A 27,995-nucleotide genomic window follows, 5' to 3' on the forward strand; every position below is an offset into this window, starting at 1 on the left:
TTAAAGTGTACAGTCAGTTGTCTGTTTAATAGACAAGGTGCATAGTGTTCATTGTGATCAAGTGTACAACAAAGTAATAACAGTCCCCAGCTCAATACTCAAGGTAATAACAACAGTACTCAGCTCAGTATTCAATATTCTAACAATGCAGTCTGTGCAAGTGTGGGCAAGTCTGTGCAAGAGAACAAGCAACGCTTCAGTATACAAACAGGAAAACAGGAAAGGCTGTGGCCTTTCTCCTGCAGTGCTGTCCGTCCTGATGATCTGCAGTGAATCTACAAGCGGACAGTCTTGTTCTGAGCTGCTGTGGAGTTTGGCGGGGGACATGTGACGTCTCGTCCCTCATCAGAACAGAACTCTCTGACCTGTTCAAAGAGATACGTCTGTCTGGCCATGTCCAGTCCGGGTGGGGCTTGCACAAGAAGACCTTCTCTGGGGGGCAGGACATCAGGCTTGCGCAGCAGCTGAAACTCGACTGCCGGTCCATCACGGTGTTCTCTGGCCACAACCATGCCAGGTCTCTCAGCATCAAAACTGCAATAGAATAGAAGGAAGAAAGTACATTCAACTATTGCCCACAGTACTGGCACTCCATATAGATAAAATAGTACCAGAATGTGTTGATTAAATAGACTAGCTAATGCATGATAGGATGAACGTATTCTCACCTGTTGTGCAAAATCAAAGCTGTAGTGCATAGTGATCTTCTTGCTGGCTGGTATGGAGGGGCCAAGGGAGAGCTGCAAATCCTCACCTTTTTGCTCATCCTGTAACCAAAACAAAAAACAAAGGTGTCAGACTACCATACCTCTCATGCTCTCTCATTCTGTTTCTCTCTATAATATAGCTACCTAGCTCGATATTAGCTGCCACGCTGGCTAGTTTAGGAACAAAGGGCTAGCTCAGCTAACTAGCATGTTAGCTAACGTTAGCTAGCTAGCTTTTGTTAGTTTGTTATGCTAGCTAGACTTGGTCACTTGTTTAGAAAGGAGCTACTGCTAAACGACTAACGTTAATGTAATGTAAACAGCACAGATAGTATAAAGATCAGCTTACCCCAAAGCAAAGCAGAATGCTTGGCGGTGGTGTGAATCTGGGACGTCGTTCGCGTTCGCTTTGTAGCAACATGCTTTGCTGATACAGTCATCTCTGTATCACAGGTCATCAAGAATAAAACTCCGTGTACGAACGAGTCCTGCTCTGCTGGAGTTTTAGCTGCTCTTAAAACTCTTTCCATGTCCTGGATGCCATCCCCGTCTTCTCTTTAGCAAAAGCTATAGCATCCATGGTTTAACTCGGGACTGAATGTAAACAAAGCTGGCGTGTTGGGGAAGGGTGGGGGGCGGAGAACCCGGAAGCAATAGCCAATGAAACCAAATCATGCTAATCGATCTGCCCGCCCCCAAGCCCGGCTCGAAATCAGCTAAAAACTAGCTTAGTTTGCAGACTAATTATACGTATTTCGTGAACCTAAAACTGTTGTCTGTTATAGTAAGTAGGTTCTTCACAACTTCAACTTTGGTAATACACAAAAAAAAAAAAATGAAAAAAAAAGTTTTTTTTAGTTATTTTGCCCCCTAGCGCATTTCGGGGTTTGCCGAGTTGCGGACCAAATCACCAGCCGCTGTCACATATTGTTTCACACATGGCCTGTAATCGGATGCTGATAACACCAGACCTACATCGTACTTCCCCATAGCCCATAAATCGTCCGGTGATATATCTAAAGTCGGATGCCCAGAGAGAAAACACCCCCCCTCTTTACAACCTCCCCAAGCTTCCCTTGATCTCTCACTCGTGGCGAGAACCACTTCTCTCCCCACATGAACCTTTGCCCTGTGTGTCACCATGTAGGTGGGGGCTCTATCACCCCCCGGATCAAACCTTTCAATTCCTTCCTCCCCCCACTGATGCCACATGTTATCTTGAATATCAGTACACTCCTTTACCCAAGGACCCAAATCACACCATTGGTCTGTCTGGCCCTTTGCCAGAGCTACATGTGGAACAGAACCTTTGACTTGAAACAAATCATGTTTCTCAGACCCGACATCCGTCGGTCTGAGAGTATGCACATTTGAACCACTGGGTGATGATGGGAACACAACAGACACAGCACATCTATGATCTGTCCAAAACATTCTATGTAACCCTATCACTTCACCCTCTGACTGCCCTACCTCCCATTTCTTGTCATAACAGGGGTCACAGCCTTTGTCCACGTGAGCAATGCAACAAAGCTTGCGTTCTGTCATGAAAACATGTGACTGTCTCCAGACCAGGGTGTGGGCTGCCTGGCAGGCTGTCTCCAGACCAGGGTGTGGGCTGCCTGGCAGGCTGTCTCCAGACCAGAGTGTGGGATGCCTGGCAGGCTGTCTCCAGGGTGTAGGGATGATGTCACCCCCCCGGGCCGCAGCCCAGCAGCTCCACATCTCTCTGTTCCTGTCTCCCCAGTAGTCGGGGAATTCAACACACACACACACACACGCAAGCAAGCACACACACACTTTCCCGACCTATTCTTATCAACAGCTATGATGAGATCAGTGTTTGAGTGTGTCATGAGCTTAAAGGAGTAGTAAAGGGAGACAGCCTGCCAGGCAGCCCAACACCCTGGCACTCCGCTTCGCGTCGTGCCTAACAATGCCCCCTAGCTGTTATAAAATCACTATAACACACAGCCTCGAGTGGTTTATTGCTTAATTGAAACATGGCTAAAAATGATTTTCCCTTTACTACTCCTTTAAGCTCATGACACACTCAAACCCTGATCTGGGATCAGATCTCCCCCAGCTGCTCCTGTGCTGCTCTGTCAGGGAGGGCCTGACAGGCTGTCTCCAGGCCAGGGTGTGGGCTGCCTGGCAGGCTGTCTCCAGACCAGGGTGTGGGCTGCATGGCAGGCTGTCTCCAGACTCGGGTGTAGGGCTGCCTGGCAGGCTGTCTCCAGGGTGTAGGGATGATGTCACCCCCCCGGGCCGCAGCCCAGCAGCTCCACATCTCTCTGTTCCTGTCTCCCGAGTAGTCTGGGAATTCAACACACACACACACACTCACTCACTCACTCACACACACACTTTCGTCCTATTCTTATCAACAGCTACTGGACTTAAACACTCTGTACACACACATGCACACACACAAACACACACACACACACATTTATGAGGTCTGGTCACGCAGGACACTGACACACACATACACACACACGCATGCGCGCACACACTTACACACACACACACACACACACATGCCTTACACACATTTATCAGGACTGGGCAACAACAGTTGATGTTTGTTATTATGACGGAGAGGGAAATTCCCTCAGCCTTCCAGCTACAGTGTGAGGAGCCGTCCCAGAGAGGAGGAGAGAGCAGGAGGGTATGGCCTGCATCAACAATGAGACGGCAATGCGGCACCTCTCTCTCTCCGCTCCTCTCTCTCTCCTTCCTCTCTCTCCCTTCCTCTATCTCCATTCCTCTCGCTCTGCTCCTCTTTCTCCTTCCTCTCTCCCTCTCTCTCCCTTCCTCTCTCCCTCTCTCTCTCCCTTCCTCTATCTCAATTCCTCTCTCTCCCTTCCTCTCTCCCTCCCTCTCTCACTCCCTTTCTCTCTCTCTCCTTCCTCTCTCTCCCTCTCTCTCTGCTCTCTCTCCCTTTCTCTCTCCCTCTCTCTTTCCCTTCCTCTATCTCCATTCCTCTCTCTCCCTTCCTCTCTCCCTCCCAATCTCACTCCCTTTCTCTCTCTCTCTACTTCCTCTCTCTCCCTCTCTCTCTGCTCTCTCTCCCTTCCTCTCTCCCTCTCTCTCTCCCTTCCTCTATCTCAATTCCTCTCTCTCTGCTCCTCTCTCCCTCCCTCTCTCTCTGCTCCTCTCTCTCCCTTCCTCTCTCCCCCTCACTCTTTCTCTCTCTCCTCTGTCTCGCTCTCCCTCTCTCTCCTTCTCTGTCTCTCTCTATCCCTCTCCTTCTCTCTCCCTCCCTCTCTCTCTCTTTCTCTCTCTCACTCCCTCTCTCTTTCTCAATTCAATTAAATTTGTCAATTCAATTCAATATGCTTTATTGGCATGAATGTCAGGTGAACAGTATTGCCAAAGCGTCAAGAATACAATTCAATAATTACATGAGAAAACGAATTAAGTATCCAATTAATTTAGTAAACTAACAGATAGATAAATAGGTAATAAAATAGGTCAATAAAGAGACAATTTACAAAAAAAAAAAATATTAATACAAAATCAAATGTATCAAATGTCACATGTTAAATAAATAAATACATAAATGAATAAATAATAGAAATAACAATAAGCGGTAGTAATTAACAGATAATATTTGCATAGTAAAGCTCTTTAAAGTCTGGAATAATATAGTTGAACTTCTTAAAGGAGTAGTAAAGGGAAATCATGTTTAGTCATGTTTTAAGGTTACTTCTGATCATATACTGTACAATGGTTCAGATCAAAAAGTTGACAAAACTAGCACTTTTGAGAAAGTCTGATAATTGTTCTACCACCATTTAAGTCATACAATGGATGTGGGTGGGCACCGTGACAAATCATTCAAAAACATGTTAAACTTTTGCCGCAAAGTATGAAGGGTTTTATTGATCATTTTATGAAATCCATTGACTTGTATTGATGCGACCGATGTAGATGTGTAGATCAATCTGCAGAGGGGATTCAGGGAGCGGAACTACTTACGGTAGCTATTGTTATTGTTTATGTTGCTAGGCTACCTAGTTTGCACACATACAGTATGTGCTGCGGCTAAATAGTTCTCTGCTAAATATTTTAAAAAGCCTTTCCAGATTAACTAGAATCTTACTTTATGGCGAATTATACAACAGCTAGTTCCGACCGCGCATTGTGATTGGCTAAGACGCATTCCAAGCAGTGCCTTAAAACCCTATAATGGCACTGGGTTAATCACCAAATGTATTCCTACTCCCTATCGCTCGTAGCGTACTCGCATTGCCTAGCAATCGTAATCAAAGTCGGAACTAGCTGTCGTATCGCGGAGGTCTGAAACAACATATTTAAGCAAGACTGAACACTATAAACACGTCTTTTTCCAAAATAAAATTAACGACAGTGCAGTGCTGTTGTATAAAAGCAATAAGACACTCGAGGTCGTGCTTTACCATTTAACGCACACCTACTCGTTGATTATCCCTTACCTGTCAGGGCCCAGTTCTGACAGTACTGGTCCAGGAGGTCCAGGTGCTGCTGTAGTCCTTGTTGTGTGGGTGACAGCAGCACCAGGTCATCAGCATATATCTGGAATTTAACTTCCTTATTGTTAAGGGTTAGTCCAGGGGTTCTAAATTGCTCCAACAGTACAGTATTGCCAAGTCATTAATATAGATGTTAAAAAGTGTTAGAGGCAAACTATTGCCCTGAAAAACACCTCTCCCTTGAATGAAGAGATCTGTTTTATTATTGCCAATTTTTACTCCACACTTATTATTGACATACATCGACTTAATGATGTCATAAACATTACCCCCTACACCAATTTGGAGAATTGTATTATATAATCCCTCTCGCAAAATAAAATCAAAAGCCTTTTTTTAAATCAATAAAACATGCAAAAATGTTACCTTGTTTTTTTTGGGTGTACGTGATGACTAATTAGAGTGTGTAGTATGGGGGTAAATCAATGTCAAAAGTATTGTAAATGCACATACTATGATTCACAAATATATATATTACAATTTGTAAGCACAGAACGCAATCTACAAATAGATTTGAAATCCTCAAACAAACTCTTCATGACCGACAAATATAACACATGATCTACAAATAGATTTTAAATCTGCAAACAAATTCTTCATAATCCACAAATATATACATGATCTACAAATAGATTTGAAATCCGCAAAAAAACATGATTTACAAATAGAATTCAGTGACTTGAATTAATAAAAATTGATTTCTCTGCATTTGTGGATCGTATTCTATTTGTAGATTGTTTCGCATTTGTTTCCAGACTTTTGACACTACTGTTCCACTGTTTTATGGTGTAAAAAAATCTACAAATGCCCTCTTCACAATTTGCAAACAAACACAGTCTAACTTGTATTTTTAAAATACATATTCAAAAAAAAGTGTCATCTCTGTTTGCGGATCCCAGTGTATTTGTGGATCGCCTTGCATTTGTCTACAAATCGTCTTGTGCAAGTCTAAAACACAGATCTAAAAAACACAAATACTTTTGACACTCTTTCGTCTTTGCTATGTGATGTCACCGCCTCAACAAGTCTTTCAAAATAAGGGCACGAGCTGAAACGTGTTCTGGTTCAGATGTTGACGATTCAAGCGATTAGTATCATTCTTAGCGAACATCCCAGTAACGGGGAAACAGTGTTTATTCTGTAGGCATTACAGATTAATTGTTTTTATTTCATGGTGTGGGGTCGTTCCGTTCATATGGAAACATTCTAGCTAACGTTAGTTGGGAGTTGGGACTAGGCTTGCTGCTACCGTCCGTCCGTGTCCGTCTAACGGTTAAGTGGAGGCAGAGAGACTGCGTGTCCAACTACATGTCCAGGGCCTTTCGCTGTTCCAAAAGATCCTGACAGGTAATTATTTCTTACTTATTCACAGCTAAGTTCGCTGGCTCGCTAGATAAGTCTGATGTTAGCTAGCTGATGTTAGCTAGCTACTAGCTTGGCTAGCCCGCCAGGTGTGTTCATTGACAGTCTTCATGTAAGTTGGTAAATGCTAACCAGCCTCAAACATGCAGGTGTATTGTGGCTGAATTAAGTCTGTTAACGTTAGTTTGCTGATCTGGCTGCTAGCTACCTGGCTAGCTAATTAGACTAGCTAGCTAACCTCCAGTTCCATAACAAGCTATTGGGTGGATTTTTGTACTGCCTTCTGACTGATGTACTAGCTGTCTCATTCTTGATTTCTCCAGGGCCCCGCAAAAGCACGAGACCCAAGACCGCTGATGGGGGCATCAGACTTAGGCTGTGGAGAAGAGGGGTCCCTACATGATGTCCAAAACTCCCATTAACGTGAAGATGTGTAGGTCTACTCTTTATGAATATACGCAATCAATCAATGCACACTGTGCCACTCACAGCCTGTCTGTGTGGTATTTGAGAGCTGTGCCACATCACCTTGTAATCTTTACAAATAAAGATGTAAGCCTATTCTATCCTGTCTGTCAATATAGATTGATTTGTTGATTGGATTTGGGGAAACATGTCCCTCTAGACAAGAAGTAATCTCATATGAGATCAATGAGGAGAGAAAGGAAGGATTGTTCATTATTAACACGTGGCAGTCCCTAATGCCATTAGTAATGGCTTTGTGTTTTGCCTTGCCCTTGCAGTGATGAAGAGCTAGATGTTGAGCAGTATTCCTCAGGATACTCTTCAGATGAGGTGAGCAGGCCCAGAGGACCGTTGTGACATACCATTTTGCATACATCTGATTTCCTGTTTTGCGTTCGCACACATGCCTTTGTACTTCCACTGCTTTTCTACATATCTCTTGAATTCCTATGATTCACTCTGCCTCTCTCCTGACCTGTCTCTTCAGGTCCACCCAGACTGGAGCAGATAGCTGCTGCGAGATGGATACCGGCTGCCAAGCCGTGGGCTCCTCAGTCTGCTGGGCTCCTCAGTCTGTTGCTGCTCACAGGCCCCGTCCTGCTCCATGTAGTGAGGGGAGTTAGAGTGCTGTGACCTGGACCTGGCCCACCAGACCTCTCTGTTACCCTGACTTCAGCCACTGTCTAAAGCCCAGTGCCCAGTTGCATATAACACACTTAGGCTAAGGTTGCCCTTAACTTTTCATCTAAGGGTGCCTTAGAAAAAAAATGTGTTGCATAAAATCACCCTAAGGATCTCCCTGAGATGTAAGGGAAAACCCTTTAATTTCTGAGTGTTTGCCCTTACCCCCCTAAGTATTCCCTTATGCATTGCTAAAAGGTCCTTAGCAACCATTTCCCTCTGAGTTTTTTAAGGGACCCATGTCGCTCTCTTAAAAGTAAAATAATAGTTAAAAAATAAGAAGTACTTTGTGAAATGTGCGACAATGGCTGAATTTATGATGATTGAAGAGGAGGAAGAGATTTCCCGACAGATCATTTATAAACGTGTAAATGATTCATAAATTATTTGTAAATATACTAGTTAAACATTCACAAATGATCTTTAGATGATTTATAAAACATTTAATAATAATGAGCTAATCACTAACAGATAATTTATAAACATGTGTAAATGATTCATAAATGATTTGTAAATATACACAAATGATCTGTAGATGATTTATAACACATCATCAACAATACTTTGAATGTTAAACTATAAATGTTGAACTATAAATGATTTGTTCAACATTAAATAACATTGGTTCATGTGTAGTAACTCATTTTTAATTGCTTTAAAGAATAACATTTTACACCAATTACTAGACGTCTTTGTTTTTCATGTTTAACAAATGATTTTGTTAAACAGTGTAAACTATTAATGTCTATATAACATCTATAAATCATTTGTAGAGGTTTTTGCATGCGCTTATCTAAAGTTGAAACTATTAATGTCTATAAAACATCTATAAATCATTTGGAGAGGTTTTTGCATGCAATATTTACAAATCATTTATGAATCATTTACACATGTTTATAAATAATCTGTTAATGATTAGTTCATTATTAACAAATGTTTTATAAATGCCTTATAACTGATCATTATTATAAAGTGTTACCACAATGGGTACCATAAGTAGTTCCGCTTCCTGAATCCCCTCTGCGGATTGATCTACACATCTACAACGGTCGCGTCAATACAAGTCAATGGATTTCATAAAATGATCAATAAAACCCTACAGGATTCATACTTTGCGGCAAATTTGATGTCAGAACACCAACAGACACCAATTACCCCTCGGTGAGCTTATTGTCTTTGAAATTGAGAGTTTAACATGTTTTTTGAATGATTTTTCACGGTGCCCACCCACATCCATTGTATGACCAAAACGGTGGTAGAGCGATTATCAGACTTTCTCAAAAGTGCTAGTTTTGTCAACGTTTTGATCTGAACCATTGTATATGATCATAAGTAACCTTAAAACAGGGCTAAACATGCATTTTCCCTTTACTACTCCTTTAAGATGGCATTCTGGGTAAAGTAGAGTGCATTATTTCAAGCACCTGGAATGTCAGAATGGAATGATTTTGTAGTGTGCTCTACAAATAAAATGCATTATTGTTATTAATATCACTATTATTATCATTAGTATAGATAAGTAGACATTATAAATTAGATTATACATTATAATTATTTATATTATAAATTAGATTATAAAGTATTATTATTATTATTATTATTATTATACATTAGGCTAAGAGATTATATTATTGTTAATTGTTAACATTGCAATTATTACCATTGCCATTATTAATATTATTACTAATCTATTAAAACACCAGAAAAAATACTTTACCACAGCCTCACCGGGGTAAGGAAAATCCTGGGGGTCTTTGTCAATTATTAACATTACTAACAACACACTGTACTCCCTGACACACACAGCGTCACCAGGGCAATGAGAATCCTAGGGGTCTAGCAAAGCCTGCATATAACAGAGACCTCTGCATGTCATAGGCCCACTGCATACTCTGTAAGGGGCTATACAAAACAATCATGACCAAAAAAATCACAACAAAAACATTTAATCAAAGTAAAACAAAAACATTTAATCAAAGTAAAACAACAAAACATTTAAGCACAGCAAAACTCCCCTTCCCCCAATCCTCTCCCTCCCTCCAATCCCCCCCTCCCTCCCATCCTCTCTCCATCCCCCTCCAATCCGCCCTCCCTCCCCTCCAATCCTCTCCCCCCCTCCCTCCCCTCCAATCCTCCCCCGCTCCATTCCTCTCCACCCCACAATTACACTTTGTGGGACCCAAAACCCATCCTTCCAGTCCTTGCAGGTGCATGTTTCAGATGTAGACCCATGGAAGCTTCAATGTCTGTGTCCGTGGCCTTGGAATTAAACCTCTTCACATCAGCTGGAAAGAAGGCACAACAAAATCACATTGTTACAGAGAATTTCTGGTGTTGGAGCACTTTTTGCCAGCTGGCAAACGTTTCAGTCCATGCAGGGACTATCCTCAGTGCACATTCATAATTCCGCTGATAGAGCCTGATTGTGAACCTGAAAACCTAATGTTATTTTTTGTTGCCTGTTGTCTTTGTTGTCTTGCCTGAGATCACCTTCAAGAGCCTCGTTTGTCGGAAGGGCAGTTTGTCCCGCTGTCCCCCTCCGTACATGTTGTACCGGGACATTAGTTGATTGGACATGACCCTGTAAGAGACATTGCTGTCAGTATGCTGTACATAACCTGCAATGACAAGTCTCTCCTGCTGTATGGTTGGTAGCTACTGAGTCGTCAACACACAAGAGTGGCAGTTCGGTCAAGGACCAAATGCAATGGAGAGACAATTGATTGGCCTGCCCACCGCTATAGATGAGAAAGGATGAGAAAGAAGGATGAGAAAAACAAATGTACAAGCAGTAACGTTAAGAGACTGATGGGAAACAAAATTGTTAAAGTGTATTATGACAGTTGTCATGTCTAGATAGACACACCAGAGTCGGAAAAGGTTAGGGGTGGGCACGTCAACTACTTTTTCTGGAAAATTTACATTTCTAGGTTGTAGTTCAAGTCTGATGTCCCAGAGCATATGAAGAGGAGTAAGAGGAGTACAAATGTTATACTTTTACATATACCCCAGCTGGCATTTCAACGTTGATTCACGGGTGATTCAACGTCATGTGACTATGTGAATCAACGTTGGATTAGGTTTTGATTTTGAAAGATGAATTAACGTTGATATCGCGACGTTGTTCCAACATCTTACTCTTCAACATGGGTGAATTAAGGTCTTACAATCACTGTTGAATATTGAATATTGAATTTGAAAGTTGAATCAACTTTGAAATCCCAACTTTGTTTCAACGGCTTACTTTTCAACATGGATAAATTAAGGTCTTTGAGTCAACTTTGCATCACTGTTGAAACTGCAACTTTGTTTCAATCATGTAGCCACAGAGAACAAAGGCATGACCTTTTTACAATTGTATTTTACATTAGAATCAAGATGCACATGTAGGCCTAAACAGCAGTGAATGGGGTTGCAACACTGACAACTAAGCAAATAGCAACAACATCAATCCAACAATAATGTGAAAAATAAGTGTTTGTGGCACTGGCATGCACACACACAAACACATTTTGTGACATACTTCTATACAGCAATGCTACAGAAAAAGGCATTCACAGTCAATCTGCCGGCTGGTAACAGCTTTTAGTTTTCTAAACATACAACCTCTACGACCCAGGATGTAGCCTATGTTAAAACGCGAAAGCTAAACCAACTTAGTTAGCAAGCTAAACAATATATTAACCTTACAATCTACAAGTAGCGGCAAAAGTTGGACAACAAGGGAATGACTGGCACATTGCTCAGCTTGTATATAAGTAGATACTAGCTACGTCCAGCTAGTGCGAGACAAACATTACACACGATGCACCGCAACAAAATGTCCAAAGAAACTACGGTGTCCATAATAGGACATCCTCGGATGTCCACAAAAGGAAATTCGAATATAATTCTTTGTGCAATCGCAAAATAAGGATTTGTGACCAATAAAATTAATTTATTGCAAAGATATATAAAGCAAAAACTTTGTTGGGCCACTTTTTACACATGTTGTGCATTTAAGGGCTATGAGGCAGGTTGAAGACATCATGTTGACGTTGTTGTACATCAACGTACAGATCTTCAACAGAATTTCAACATTGATTTATAAGTATTTTTATCAACCTTTTTCAACCATTGAGCATTCAATATTGTTTCAAGGTTGAAACGACGACTGACATTAATCCAACTATATTTCAAAGTTGAAGGTCGGTCGTGTGCCAGCTGGGACCTGTTCATGCACTTTGTAGTGCAATCTTTGACCCCCTTTCCGCCCACCTTGGACAGCAAGGTTATCTGTAATGGCAGAGCGGGGACAATAACCGAGTGCTTGAGAATACGTAACCAAATGGAATACAAGCGCAAATTGGCAATAGCTGCGACGTAACTTGCTACAATAGCTAGCTACATACAGCTTACCGGTGGTGACACAGCATAACGGCTTTTTACCGTGTATAGAACGAATTGACAGCAGAAATATGAGATTTCTAAGTTAACAAGCACGTAATCTAGCTAAGTAAAGCAAATTATCTAGATAAAATCTAGTGCGTAGCTAGTGGCTAGCTGGTATTAGCTAGCTAGCTAGCTAACGAGATAACTTTAGCTAGTTAACGAGCCCACAAACTCTCTCAGCTATGTAACGTTCGGCAAAGCTCTTCGGTTATGCATGTTAAATATAGTTAGAGTTCAAAACTGATGCTTCTTAAATAAGTATTTCCGAAACTCACCAATCGCTGTTCTTGCTTGACGTTTGGCTCAATGGTAAACGAACCACGGAGGGAACGAACTGAAATGGTAGAAGTTCCGGCTGCGTAACGTTGCCTATTTAACTACCAAATTGGTGTGGTACACATGCGCGAAGATGTTCTAGGTTAGTTCCTCGTTGGACTTGAGGAAATTCTGAATAGGAAATACTGTATACACGTTTAGTCTTTATTTCGACCATGATACTAATGAATGATAAGACAGCTGTGGTTGACATGGCATGGGCAGGCGCAGTAGGTGAAAATTGGTACTTGTCTACTGATGTGGTTGGCTACATTGTGGGCGAATTCCTCATAGGCTACAGGAAGAAATGCCGAAATAGGCTATTGTAGCCTACATTTTAGCCCCTATAAGTTACATTGTTGATACATAGTACTGTTTTTATAACAGGCTACGGTTTCAATAACAACACGCATAAACTAGGCTACAGTGCGTTCACAACAAGTCTGAATGAATATCTGTATAACAGCGTAATGAACTTACACCACTGTCAAATCACATTTTCTCATCATTTCACTATCAGAATCCAGTCGATATGAAGTCACGTCAGGACCCGACTTCATATTAACCCGATTCTGACATGATAGTGAAATGATCACTGAATTAGATAGTATAATAACACAATATATATTGTACAATATATATTGTGTTATTATATATATGTGACCGCCGCTGGTAATTTGGTCCTCAACTAGGCATTTTCATTTTTCAGTTTTTTTACAGATTATGAAAGTGCAGATTGTAAGCTTTCAAATGAGGTCTCATACATTGAAATCTGAACATATTTGAAGAAGATATGCTTATTTGAATGCTAGTACTGCCAAATCAACTTAGCTGAGAAATCTCCCTCCAAAGTTCTCCAACATTTTCACACCTCTGACTGCCAGGTAATGGGCGTGAACAATGGCCTGGTAACCCCTCCCCCAGCCACTCCCCCACTGGACGATCTGTCATTATCTGTCAGAGTGGCTGTCAACTTGGGGTATTACCTGAGAGTGGCTGCCAAGTGAGGTGCTCTCTCACTGATGACCCCACACTCTTTGAGTCAGTATTAATCTTGTGTTGTGAATGCAGTTAAGAACAATATAAGATGAAGTTCAAATTTAACGTTCTTTATTGTCACATACATGATATAAAGTACAAGCATAAGTAGTTAAGTGTACAAAAAAAGGCAACTGTCTAAGTGTTAAAGTGTACAGTCAGTTGTCTGTTTTATAGACAAGGTGCATAGTGTTCATTGTGATCAAGTGTACAACAAAGTAATAACAGTCCCCAGCTCAATACTCAAGGTAATAACAACAGTACTCAGCTCAGTATTCAATATTCTAACAATGCAGTCTGTGCAAGTGTGGGCAAGTCTGTGCAGGAGAACAAGCAATGCTTCAGTATACAAACAGGAAAACAGGAAAGGCTGTGGCCTTTCTCCTCCAGTGCTGTCCGTCCTGATGATCTGCAGTGAATCTACAAGCGGACAGTCTTGTTCTGAGCTGCTGTGGAGTTTGGCGGGGGACATGTGACGTCTCGTCCCTCATCAGAACAGAACTCTCTGATCTTGTCAAAGAGATACGTCTGTCTGGCCATGTCCAGTCCGGGTGGGGCTTGCACAGGAAGACCTTCTCTGGGGGGCAGGACATCAGGCTTGCGCAGCAGCTGAAACTCGACTGCCGGTGCATCACGGTGTTCTCTGGCCACAACCATGCCAGGTCTCTCAGCATCAAAACTGCAATAGAATAGAAGGAAGAAAGTACATTAAACTATTGCCCACAGTACTGGCACTCCATATAGATAAAATAGTACCAGAATGTGTTGATTAAATAGACTAGCTAATGCATGATAGGATGAACGTATTCTCACCTGTTGTGCAAAATCAAAGCTGTAGTGTATAGTGATCTTCTTGCTGGCTGGTATGGAGGGGCCAAGGGAGAGCTGCAAATCCTCACCTTTTTGCTCATCCTGTAACCAAAACAAAAACAAAGGTGTCAGACTACCATAGCTCTCATGCTCTCTCATTCTGTTTCTCTCTATAATATAGCTACCTAGCTCGATATTAGCTGCCACGCTGGCTAGTTTAGGAACAAAGGGCTAGCTCAGCTAACTAGCATGTTAGCTAACGTTAGCTAGCTAGCCTTTGTTAGTTTGTTATGCTAGCTAGACTTAGTCACTTGTTTAGAAAGGAGCTTCTGCTAAACGACTAACGTTAATGTAATGTAAACAGCACAGATAGTATAAAGATCAGCTTACCCCAAAGCAAAGCAGAATGCTTGGCGGTGGTGTGAATCTGGTACCTCGTTCGCTTGGTAGCAACTTGCTTTGCTGATACAGTCATCTCTGTATCACAGGACATCAAGAATAAACTCCGTGTACGAACGAGTCCTGCTCTGCTGGAGTTTTAGCTGCTCTTAAAACTCTTTCCATGTCCTGGATGCCATCCCCGTCTTCTCTTTAGCAAAAGCTGTAGCATCCATGGTTGAACTAGGGACCGAATGTAAACAAAGCTGGCGTGTTGTTTGGGAAGGGTGGGGGGCGGAGAACCCGGAAGCAATAGCCAATGAAACCAAATCATGCTAATCGATCTGCCCGCCCCCAAGCCCGGCTCGAAATCAGCTAAAAACGAGCTTAGTTTGCAGACTAATTAAACGTATTTCGTGAACCTAAAACTGTTGTCTGTTATAGTAAGTAGGTTCTTCACAACTTCAACTTTGGTAATACCCAAAAAAACAAAAAAAACAAAAAAAAAGTTTTTTTAGTTATTTTGCCCCCTAGCGCATTTCGGGGTTTGCCGAGTTGCGGACCAAATCACCAGCCGCTGTCACATATATATATATATATATATATATATATATATATTCTCATTCAGTGTTCATGTCACTATAATGACTAAAACGACCAGTCTTTTTCTCAAAATCGTTTTCTAAGATCCATTTCAAACGTGTTTTTACCGCATTTTAATCACATCCCGTCTACAGTGTACTTCTAATAAATAGCCTACATCTCTTGACAGATCAGATAACAAGCTTCAAATATTTAATGGGGAAAACTTCAAAGAAAGTGTCTCATTGCCATCTCGATGATACCTATCTCTCACCAATATTTTTGTTGTTTTTGCTAGCCTATTTTTCTATAACGTTAGTGTAACGTTACATTAAACTTACAGTAAACCGAGGGGGCTAAGCCTGACCAAGCCCCCTCGTATTGCCGGGCCCGAAGTGATCATGGTAGCAATTATTGTAGCCAGACGAAGGCACCATCATGCCAGGCGAGCGCAAGAATGCGTTCATGGCTAGTTGCAATCATGGGCGCAAATTGCACACAGTTGGCAAATTTGTGGGCGTGTTTGCCCGGGCATAGCATTAGAGCAACATTTTTTGTGGATATCGTGCTAAACTGGAGCAGATTGCCGTTGCAATCGCTGTGCAAAATATCAAGCTATTAGCGGGAGCAATCCATTCTTTGTGGATTTGGGCCGTTTTGTTCTGATATTTTTGCAGTCCTTATCACACCACTCTTTCTTTGTCAGTCTCTGTTTAGATGCAGAGCTGGTTTTACTGAGACCTGCTTTACTGGCTGATTTATGATATACAGTAGGACCTCACTCATCCGAACTTCAGAGATCCGAACCTCCCGGTCTACCGGACAGGCTTAAAAAACGTTTCTTTTTTTTTTTGAGCCTGCTATCTGGTTACTGGTGGGATTTTCATTACAGTACTGTAGGGCTTCTTGCATTTAAATCTGTCATAATAAACATCTATTGTATCCTGCTGTGAATATAAACAGAACTGTATGTTGACCTACATGTTGCCTGTAGGCTGTAGCCTACTGTCACGTTTAATTTCTTTGTTACTTTAATGTCGAGCGCAAAACGCAAACGAGTCTGCTGCGCGAGAGCTGCATTCCTTGGTAGCCAGAAAGCGCGTCAGCAACCTGAAGCAGAGAAGTATCGAGTCATTTTTCGTTCCCAGTTAATGGACTTCAGGAACACAGACGTGTTGTAAGCATGTAGATTAGCCTACTAGGCCTACTGTATTTGTTAAATAATAGCCTACAGCCTAGGCCACATTAGCCTACATCGGTTGTTTTAGAGACTTTCCTTTAGGCTGCAAGACACGACAACTTGTCTGTCATTTCATTTATTTATTTATTTATTGATTATCATTTGCTCTAATTGTTATAATGTTGGGTTGTTTTTAGGCTATACCATTTTGTTCTGTGAATACAGTAGCCTATCGATGCAGCGTAGGCCTCATTTGAGAATGAAGTACTGTATTTGATGAAAGCATGCACTCAAGTGGAAATTCGTTTATTTTATTCTAGGCTACAGTAACTGTAGGCCTATTATAGGCTAGGCTGTATGAGTTTAGTTGGCTATTTGATTGCAATTTTGATGCATTTTCACAAGTAATTAAGGGTATTTATCAGTCTATTATGAGTCTATATGAAACAAGTATACCACTTATTAAATTTGGTGCATTTTAACATAAGTTTCAGTCATCCGGACATTTCAGAGATACGAACGACCTTCGGTCCCGTTGGGTTCGGATAAGTGGGGTCCTACTGTATATCATTTATTTTTGTATCCGCCATGTTTAATTGGTTTGGTTGAAATTGTACAGAGAGGAAAGTGTTAATTAGATTGATGATTTGAGTGATTTCAGGTGAAGTAGCTACAAGACTATAAAAATGGGACCCATTGCCTCCCTGCTTGGTACTCAGCATCAAGGGTTAGAATTGGGGGGTTAGATCACCAAATGATTCCCGAGCGTGGCACCGCTGCTGCTCACCGCTCCCCCAGGGGATGGGTCAAATGCGGAGAACAAATTTCACACACTCAGGTGTGTGACAATCAGTGGGACTTTAACCTTTTTAAAGAGAACTTCACCATGAGAAGTCCATTTATATTTATTTTCTATTATATATCATTTGCAGGGCTCAGGTTATTTTCGTAAGTACAGATGGTTTCATGTATACATTTATCTGACAGTGATCTGATAAAGGGGTCTGTGGTCTGACAGTGATCTGATAGAGGGGTCTGTGATCTGACAGTGATCTGATGGAGGGGTTTGTGGTCTGACAGTGATCTGATAGAGGGGTCTGTGGTCTGACAGTGATCTGAAAGAGGGGTCTGTGGTCTGACAGTGATCTGATAGAGGGGTCTGTGATCTGATAGAGGGGTCTGTGATCTGATAGAGGGGTCTGGTCTGACAGTGATCTGATAGAGGGGTCTGTGGTCTGATAGAGGGGTCTGTGGTCTAACAGTGAATGCACTGATGAGGGAGGGGTCCATGTCAGTGATGAGGGAGGGGCCATGTCAGTGATAGTGTAGTCGACTACACTACATTCCCAAGAGCTGAACAGTATGTGAACCTTCCCAGAGAGTCCCCTTTCATCCTGCCATTAAGCATACAGACCTAAGGAGCGACAGAAATGGACTAGCTCTTTCCCCATCTTGTTCACAACATGGTCTTGATTGTGTCGGTGGCTCGTGAGGTGTAGAGAAGACTGTCCAAAGATGTGGCTGTTGCCAGCAGGATCTACTCTGTCAGGCTCACATCCTGTTCTGGCATTTACATCTCCCACCAACAGGACATTACCCTTGGCCTGGTAATGTCGGATCTCTTTATGGAGATTTTCTAAAAAGTGTTCATTGTAATAGGGGTGACTCAAGGGGGGGAGTGTAGGCTGCACATATATACAGGTCATTATCACCCCTGGCAGTATTTTTGTTTAACTTAAGCCAGATATGCGTTGTAACTTTTTTCATTATTTTTAAATGGGACGATAGGTCCTCTTTATACCACACAATAACCCCACCTGAATCTCTACCATGGCATGTGTGTGTCTGTTTGAGAGATGGTGGTAATATCTCTCTATAGTTTGAGGGACAGTGAGTGTCTGTGTCGTCTCGACACCATGTTTCTAATATGATAATATCTTGACCTTTGACCCTAGAGATGAATTCTTGGTCTGTGCTCTTCAGTCCGAAAGCTGAATATTCCATGAACTAATAGGTAACAAACAAACATAGATCCTATGTATAATGGCAAGTTAAACTGTACAGTAGGACCCCACTCATCCGAACTTCAGAGATCCGAACCTCCCGGTCTACCGGACAGGCTTAAAAAACGTTTTTTTGTTTTTTTTTGCCTGCTATCTGGTTACTGGTGGGATTTTCATTACAGTACTGTATCCTACTGTGAATAAAAACAGAACTGTATGTAGACCTACATGTTGCCTGTAGGCTGTAGCCTACTGTCACGTTTCATTTCTTTGTTACTCTAATGTCGAGCACAATACGCAAACGAGTCTGCTGCACGAGAGCTGCATTCTTTGGTAGCCAGAAAGCGCGTCAGCAACCTGAAGCAGAGGAGCATCGAGTCATGTTTCGTTCCCAGTTAATGGACTTCAGGAACACAGACGTGTTGTGAGCATGTAGATTACTAGACCTACTGTATTTGTTAAATAATAGCCTACAGCCTAGGCCACGTTAGTCTACATCTGTTGTTTTAGATACTTTCTTTTAGGCTTTAATAGCCCAAGACACGACAACTTGTCTGTCATTTCATTTATTTATTTATTGATTATCATTTGCTCTAATTGTTCTAATGTTGGGTTGTTTTTAGGCTATACCATTTTGTTCTGCGGATACAGTAGCCTATCGATGCAGCGTAGGCCTCATTTGAGAATAAAGTACTGTATTTGATCAAAGCACGCACTCAAGTGGAAATTTGGTTATTATATTATATGCTACTGTAGGCCTATTATAGGCTAGGCTATATGAGTTTAGTTGGCTATTTGATTGCAATTTTGATGCATTTTCACTAGTAATTAAGGGTATTTATTGGTCTATTATGAGTCTATATGAAACAAGTATACCACTTATTGAATTTGATGCATTTTAACATAAGTTTCAGTCATCCGGACATTTCAGAGATACGAACGACCTGCGGTCCCGTTGGGTTCGGATGAGTGGGGTCCTACTGTATGTTCAAATTAAAATGAATTAAATTCAAAAGTGTTTGATATAGAGAGTAAAGAATAAAACTAAAGAGCAGGCAGCAGTATTACAAATACAATAATAATAATAATAATAATAATCTTTATTTATTTATTTTAACCAAGGATCCTAAAGATGAGTTGTAATAGTTGCTTCAACTCTCCAATGTCTGAGTGGTTGGCTACTTCCTGTGCATAGGTAGGCTGCATCCTAGGGGCAGCATGACTTGAACCATGTTAGGCTGTGCTGTTCTGTATAATATGCTGCTCCAGATATGTGCTCTCTGGGCCTGGCACCACTGCCTGCCTGGTTTATAGTGGGCAGGGTTCTGCCAGGACGAGCTCCAGTAGTACGGGATCTGGTCGGCTGGGCTCCAGTAGTCTCTTGTAGTTTGGGTGCTGGCAGGCTGGGCTCTGGCAGGCTGGGCTCTGGTAGGCTGGGCTCTGGTTGGTTGGGTTCTAATAGGTTGGGTTCCGCCAGGTTGGGCTCTGGTAGGCTGGGCTCTGGCAGGCTGGGCTCTGGCAGGCTGGGCTCTGGTAGGCTGGGCTCTGGTAGGCTGGGCTCTGGTTGGCTGGGCTCTGGTTGGTTGGGTTCTAGTAGGTTGGGTTCCGCCAGGTTGGGCTCTGGTAGGCTGGGCTCTGGTAGGCTGGGCTCTGGTTGGTTGGGTTCTAGTAGGTTGGGTTCCGCCAGGCTGGGCTCTGGTTGGCTGGGCTCTTCTAGGCTGGGCTCTGGTTGGCTGAGCTCTGGCAGGCTGGGCTCTGCTGGGGTGTGTTGTGCTAGGTGGCCATCTCTTCTTCCTTGGCTGGTGTGGGGTGTGCTGCTGTCCTTGTCTGGGCTGTGGTGGTCTTGGGGTGGGGTGTGGGACTGGAGGCTCTTCTTTGGCTGCTGTCCTTTTCCGGTCCTCAGCAAACATCCAGGCGTAATCCCAGCCCAGGTGGCCGTGGTCATATAGGTGCTTGTGTGACAGAGTGGGGTGATGGGCGGTGGTGACATTGTTTAGTGCTGCACACTCTGAGGTGATGGTGCTGTTTATGTTGTGGATCAAGTCTAAGGGGAAGTCAGTGCGAGGCAGCAGTGTCCATTTCATTTCTCACCTGACATAGTTTATGTCTGAGGGATTAATTTGCTTTATAAGGCGTCTGAGGGATTAATTTGCTTTATAAGGCTCATTCATACTTTCTCTCAACTGCCCAACAGTAGTACCAGATTCTTATTTTCAATTCACTCAATTCCAGCTGCTGAATTGTGTCTGACTCTCTCTCTCTCCCCCCCTCTCTCTTTCTCTCTCTCTCTCTGTCTCTCTCTCTCCCCTCCCCCTCTCCTCTCTCTTAGGTGTTGAAGTACGCTCCTGAGGTGGGCAGGTTCTCGCGGCACCGGCCTGCGCGTGTCCGCTGGGTCCTAGAGGAGATCTTTCTCACCCACCACGAGAAATGTGACTGTGTGTGTCCCTCCCGACCACCACGTTGAGACACCACACACACACACACACACACACACACACACACACACACGCACACCCACCTCTGGGACTCTTGGGACTGATGTTCATATATCTGTCTTTACAAGGACTCTCTGTAAGACTTCAGATTCTGCTCCAGCCACCAACCATGTACCACATCCACGCCTCCCAGGCCAAACACCTGGACCCAAACAACCAAGCCAATCTCTACTAACTGATACAGGGCAGTTTAAATGTTCATGAGTTTTATGTTCATGCTTCTGTGTGTGTGTGTGTTTTCCATTTGTATGTTTATATTTTGTGTGCATTTGACCCTTTACAATCATGGCGAAATAGAAACCAAAATAACACTTTATCCCTCTATACAAATAGACTAACCTCTAACCCACCATTACACACACCCACACACACACACAGGCAGACCCGCGGTCTTCGCTACTCCCTATAATAGAACGATGCTTATTTATTTGGAGTGCTCCGCTTCACCTTTGTCTGTGAAGTCCTCCTCTGTTGTGCTGTTCTCCTCCTCCCCTCTCTCCTTTCTCAGGTGGAGGGAGGTGATGGAGGGGCGCAGAACCCTATCCGCAAATATTCCCTCCCTCCCTCTCTCCATCCCTCCCTCTCCGACACCTCAGAGAGGAGTGAGTTTGGATGTGGCGCGTTCCCAGCGCCTCCCAGCCTCCCTCTACACCCCTCGACAAGGCCACAAGTCTGAGGTTGCAATGTGTGTAATGTATCCTATTTCTGCCATATTTGCAGACCGAGTGCCCTGTGCATATGCGTGTGTATGTGTGTGTGACCTGTGGTTAGTTGAAAAGACGTGGAAATTCATGGCCTTTTGAGTCTGAGCACAATGAAAACTGTTTACTTTAAAGAGCAGACTGATGGTGAGTGACAGAAAGAACTAGCTAATTAGCTAGCTTATACAAGTCTGCTCTCACATTATACTGTACCAGTGCAGTGTACGAGAGGGAGAGTGCATATGTGTGTGTGTGTGTGTGTGTGTGTGTGTGTGTGTGTGTGTGTGTGTGTGTGTGTGTGTGTGTGTGTGTGTGTGTGTGTAAGCTCATTGTCTGAATTGGCAGGCAGTAGTCTCTTTGTTTCCTTGTCAGGTTAAAAGGATTGTGTGTGTGTGTATGTTGAGTCAGTCTGTGCATGGCTCGTTTTATGTGGGTTGTGAGGCATGTGTCAGTGAGCTGGCATGGATGATGGCATCGGTAGACCAGACAGACAGAGGATCAGAGAGGATGGAGGTTAATGGTTTTACATTGAATATACAATGATTTAACTCTTCCCTCTCTTTCTCTGCGTTGGTATGGAATACAAAATGTGCCAAAATTAATTAAATAAATAGATAGATAAATACAAAATAATAATATCTAATGAATACATGTGGCTATGAAATAAATGTAAATAAATACATTTGGTAATATATACATACATATTTAAATAAATGTAAATATAAATATCTACATATATAAATTAGTCAATAAATTAATAAATAGATAGTCAGTATCCAGACAATTCAACCCAGACTACTAGACTGTGTTTGTACTCAGTTTGGCCTTTTTCTCCCTGACACACACACACACACACACACACACACACACACACACACGGTCTGACAGATAGATGGTGTTGTTTTTTGTCTGTGCTCCATTGTCTGAGTTCTTTCCTTTTTATTTTCATTTCCGTTCACAAGCCTGCGTTCTGTCCTTGTGAGGAATGTGTTGCTATGAGTCTAGTGTACCTACAGTCCCTGAACACAGAATTATACTAGTCCACATCCAAACCCTGAACATCTACCCACAGACCCTGAATACAGCACACAAACAGACCCCAAACAGTCTAGTCTACCCATAGACCCTGAACAGTCTAGTCTATATACAGAACCATAAACTGTCATTTATACGCACATACACTGAATACAGCACAACTACAGATTCTGAACATAGTCTAGTCTACCCACAGACCCTGAATGTAGCACACCTACAGATTCTGAACATAGTCTAGTCTACCCACAGACCCTGAATATAGCACACCTACAGATTCTGAACATAGTCTAGTCTACCCACAGACCCTGAATATAGCACACCTACAGATTCTGAACATAGTCTAGGCCAATGGTTCTCAAACCTTTCAGTCCGCAAATAATGTTGGCAGAGACTCGCAGCCTTCATAGCACATTAAAGTGGCACAGAAACGGACGTTTGAGATCATCTAACTTCTGTAGTTTGACGTATTTCCGACGCAACCAAGCTATGAGGGTGGGACATAATGTTTAGAGCAGGGGTGTCAAACTCATTTTGATTCAGGGGCCACATACAGCCCAATCTGATCTCAAGTGGGCCGGGCCAGTAAAATAATAGCAAAATAACCTATAAATAACGTCAACTCCAAATCTTTACCTTTGTTTTTCAATATTTCAATATTATGCCTTAATTTATCATTTAGCCTACATATGTGCATTATAACTCACAGATCACAGTGGATCTACAAAGGCACAAAACATTAATTCACAGATAGGCCTATGGAACTGAAAAAATGGCATTTCACTTTGATTAAAACAACTTGTTTATTTTAATGTACAGTAGATACATTTTCACATTTTCACATCTGACCAACTGAAGTGACTCACCACACTATGCAAAACTAAAGTGGGAGCTATGAAGAACGTTATCACCCTGCCTTGTAAATGTATTAAATTTGTACATTTCAAAAACCCATAAAGGTGATAGCAGTACATGAGCAATAGAGTTACACCAGACCAAACTATTTTGTGCTGAAGCTGCTGACTGATATTATACTGCACAATGTTCATGGTCTTTAAATATTACATTACCACAGTCAATTTTATTTTTCACAGAACTGTATTCTTCAGAGTGCTCTCATCAATTGCAACCGAAAATGCAACAAATGACTCGACTTTGTGATTAATTGGGCTGTCCAAGTCTGCCGAGAGATCTGAAATTCTATCTGCGACAGTGTTCCTCGTTAGGCTAATGTTGGCAAAGGCCTGTCGCTTTTCAGGGCACACGATTTCTGCAGCCTTCAGCATGCATGTTTTCACGAACTCGCCCTCAGAAAATGGCTTGGATCCTAACGCTATCTCGTTAGCAATAAGGTAGCTAGCTTTCACCGCTGCATCACTGACCTCTCGGCTACGGGTAAAAACAGACTGCTGTTTCTTCAGACCCACTAACAATTAATTTATCTTCTCTATTCTCAGTTGTCCTCGCAAATGGTTATTTTATGTTATATTTATGTTAAAATATTATGTTCAATATCCACCATGATGGATTCTGATGAAATGTCAACAAATTACCGATGTAGGCTAAACAAATATGGTACCTCATCCAACCTTGCAATCTGATTAACAGATTATGAAAAAGCTAATTGTAAACTGTAAAATGATGTGATGCATTGAAATCTGCCAAATTTGAAGATAATATACTCATTTGAATGTTGGTACATCTAAAATGAACTAGCAGAAAACAATTGCGAAGTTCCAAAGACTGACACACCAGGGGATACAGCTAGCCCTATTGTCCAGGGATGAGGGCCTGTGCTGGGGCTGAGCATAATGCTCTGGCCTGGGGATGAGGGGCCCGGTCTGGAGTGATCAGACCGGAGTTTTAACGACAGACAAGCTTAGTAAACCAGCTGGCTTGTCAAACTTTTGCACCATTGCTAATTAATCTATCTAACTAATAACTTGCTAGCTGTCATAACCTTTTGAGTTTTGTTTAGGTACAATTGTAAGAGATCACATGCATCTCGGCATTGCTAGCTAGCCGGCATCTTCTTGCCAGCTAACTGTATCAGCACAGCTTTCAATCAAAACGTGATCTGCCAGGCCCACACTCATGAGAAATGGTTAGCAAAATTAGCTGATTTTGGAGTAGGTCTTCTAATACTTCTGAACATTTATTTTCACTCAGATTTTTGTGGATGGTTAATGAAATACTAGTGTATTTATTAAGTATTAATTAATTGGGGGAGAATATCTCAATATCACAATATCTTTAGAACTCTGTAAACTAGCTAGCTAACTGACCTACAATAATGTCAAACAAGCTAGCTGAGGTTGTCACTCCTGTCTCGGAGACATGATCATAATACTGTCACATTTATTTGGGAAAAATAGCTGGCTAACATCATTTGCTGGCAATTAGTTTTGACAACTGGACAGTTGATATGTTGCACAACAAATCCAAAATATGGACAGTGGATATGTTGTCCAAACATATCCAGGTTTAGACTGGGATTACAATTACTGGTGCAACAGACTTGAATTTAATCTAGGTTTAAATGGAAATTAAACTGGTATGACCAAAGGGTTAGATTTAACCAGGATTAATTGTAAACCAAATTTAAACTACCTTCAACGTTTGGTGCAACTGGATTAAAAGATGAACCTTGTTTAAACCTAGTTTAAGAGTTAATCCTTGTTGGTGCAACCCAGCCTAAGTGTAGCATGAACCTGCTCGTTTTAGTTGTTTTTTCAATCATGCTTGTAAAACCATATCAAAACTAAATTAAATTTAAATTGGGAAATTCTCACGAGACCCCATTTTCATATCGTCATGATTCCTAGTTTGAGAACCACTGGTCCAGTCTACCTACAGACCCTAAACATAGCCTAGTCTACCTACAGACTATGAACACAGTCTAGTCTACCAACAGACCCTGAACACAGTGTAGTCTACCTACAGACCCTGAACACAGCCTAGTCTACCAACAGACCCTGAACACAGTGTAGTCTACCTACAGACCCTGAACACAGCCTAGTCTACCTACATACTATGAACACAGTCTAGTCTACCAACAGACCCTGAACACAGTGTAGTCTACCTAGACCCTGAACACAGTATATACAAACCCTGAGCACAGCATACCTACAGACCCTAAAAATAGTCTAGTCTGCCTACAGACCCTGAACACAATCTAGTCTACCTACAGACCCTGAACACAGCCTAGTCTACTTACAGACCCTGGACACGGTCTAGGCTACCTACAGACCCTGAACACAGTCTAGTCTACTTACACAACCTGAACACAGTCTAGGCTATCTACAGACCCTGGACACAATCTTGTCTACCTACAGACCCTGAACACAGTATAGCACACCCTCCTGGACGTTATCTCTCTGTGTTAAACTAGCCTTACCATTGGACTACTGTCTCTGGAATATTTATTCAGTCTAATGCTTTTGTGTAACTGTGAGTGCATCTGAATGAGTGAGTGAGTGAGTGAGTGAGTGAGTGAGTGAGTGAGTGAGTGAGTGAGTGAGTGAGTGAGTGAGTGAGTGAGGACATTCCTTTGTCCTCTGGTTCAAGTGACATTCCTCCCTCTTTCCAATAACTGGTATTTTTTCTGTTCTGTTGTTTTACTATTTGTGATCAAATTGTCAAGGAGAAGTAAAGCAGCATCTATCTATTCCAACAGTTAGTTTCATCAAAACAAACATCAAACCTGCCTTTTGTGTTATCCAGAATAGAATAGTATGCTTTAGTAAATAATTTATTGTGTTTCTCTCGTTTTATTAAAGATATCAGCTGGTTGGTTTGATAAATAAAGTATTTCAAGCATATCTGGTCTGTTTTACTTTTTTTCCTCTAGCACACAAACACACACACACACACACACACACACACACACACACATACATCTCCCTGTTACACCCACACACATCTCCCTGTTGAAGAGGTGGATATGCCAAAGGTCAAAGTATTAGGTAAAAGAAGCACTCACAGATTTACATCTGGCTGCTTTGACTCTAGACCCCTGTTTAACCCTCCAACTGTTTTAAAAATCCACGTTATTACTCTTGAACTTTAAATACCTTGATAACCGTAGGTTGGGTTTTAAACCATTGAAGAGGGGCCTCTCCAGGAGCCATTTGGAGGACCTTGGCTGAGGACGGGGGGGGGGGGGTGATACAGGGTGGGACCTGATACAGGGTGGCCTGCAGGAGACAGGGAGGTGTCCACAGGACCTGTATAAGAGGGAGAGACACTAGGGAGGAGAGAGGAAGGCAGGGTTAGTGGCTGTACTGGACATCCACAGGGGTTTCTATCAGGCTCAGTGTGGTCTTCAGGTGACAGTGGGGCATCCACTAGACCTGGTTAGTAAATAGGAGGGAGAGAGAGAGGCACTAGGGAGAGGGAGGCAGAAAAGGGTTAGTAGCACACAGAGCCATAAAAGCAACACAGATATTAAAACAGAACGTGCCAGTCGCAGGGCAACCAGCATACACACAGCACATCTAAATATACACACAGTGCATAACAGGATATACACCAATGTATACAGAGGATTCACAAGCAGGCTGGAGGCTGCCTTTCTGTGTATCTATGTCCTGGCTAGTGATTGTAGGCTAGACTGAAAAGGTACGTCTTGAGATCTCACTTAAACATTTCCGTTGTTTTGGCCCTTCTTAGGTACTCTGGCAAGGTGTTCCAGAGTTTGGGGGCATAGAAACTGAAAGCTGCCTCTCTGTGTCTCTTGGTCCTGGCTTTTGGAACTGTTAGGAGTTCAGTACCTGAGGATCTGAGTGGTCTGTTGGGCATGTAACTGACAAGCTTGCCTGAAATGTATTCAGGTGCACGACTGTGGAGAGATTTATAGACTAATAAAAGTATTTTGAAGTCTATTCTAGAATTGACAGGTAACCAGTGTAGTGATTTTAAGGCTGGTGTGATGTGTGCCCTCCGTCTAGTCTTAGTGAGGACTCGCTGCAGCGTTCCTTATCATTTGTAGTTTAGAGATTGCTTTCTTTGGTAGGCCAGACAGTAGAGCATTGCAGTAGTCCAGCCTGCTTGTGATGAAAGCATGCATTAGTCTTTCGGTGTCAGCCTGCGAGAGAAATGGTTGCACCTTGGCAATGTTTCTTAAGTACTAAAAATATGTCTTGGTAATATTCTTGATGTGGGTTTCGAAATTAATATCCGAGTCAAGGATGACACCTAGGTTTTTAGCCTGGCTTTTGGTGTCAATTGCCAGAGTTTTTAAATGGGTAGATAGTTTCTCTTTCAGCTTTTTCACCAATGATCAGTACCTCTGTTTTG

General features: G+C 42.3%; 1 protein-coding gene across 1 annotated transcript in view; it reads left to right on the top strand.

The window, feature by feature from the left end:
• pdgfd (platelet derived growth factor d) overlaps positions 1-20,933 on the top strand; it is a gene marked incomplete at both ends in the record, with an annotated part of 171,313 nt that extends 150,380 nt beyond the window's left edge. Inside the window, one exon of the mRNA XM_084461885.1 lies at positions 20,799-20,933. Within this exon, the coding sequence (XP_084318011.1) occupies positions 20,799-20,933 (135 nt within the window). The remainder of the gene's footprint in view (positions 1-20,798) is intronic.
• Between the last annotated feature and the right edge of the window lie 7,062 nt (positions 20,934-27,995).

Source organism: Borostomias antarcticus (genome assembly GCF_949987555.1).
Source record: "Borostomias antarcticus genome assembly, chromosome: 1".
NCBI lineage: Eukaryota > Metazoa > Chordata > Actinopteri > Stomiiformes > Stomiidae > Borostomias > Borostomias antarcticus.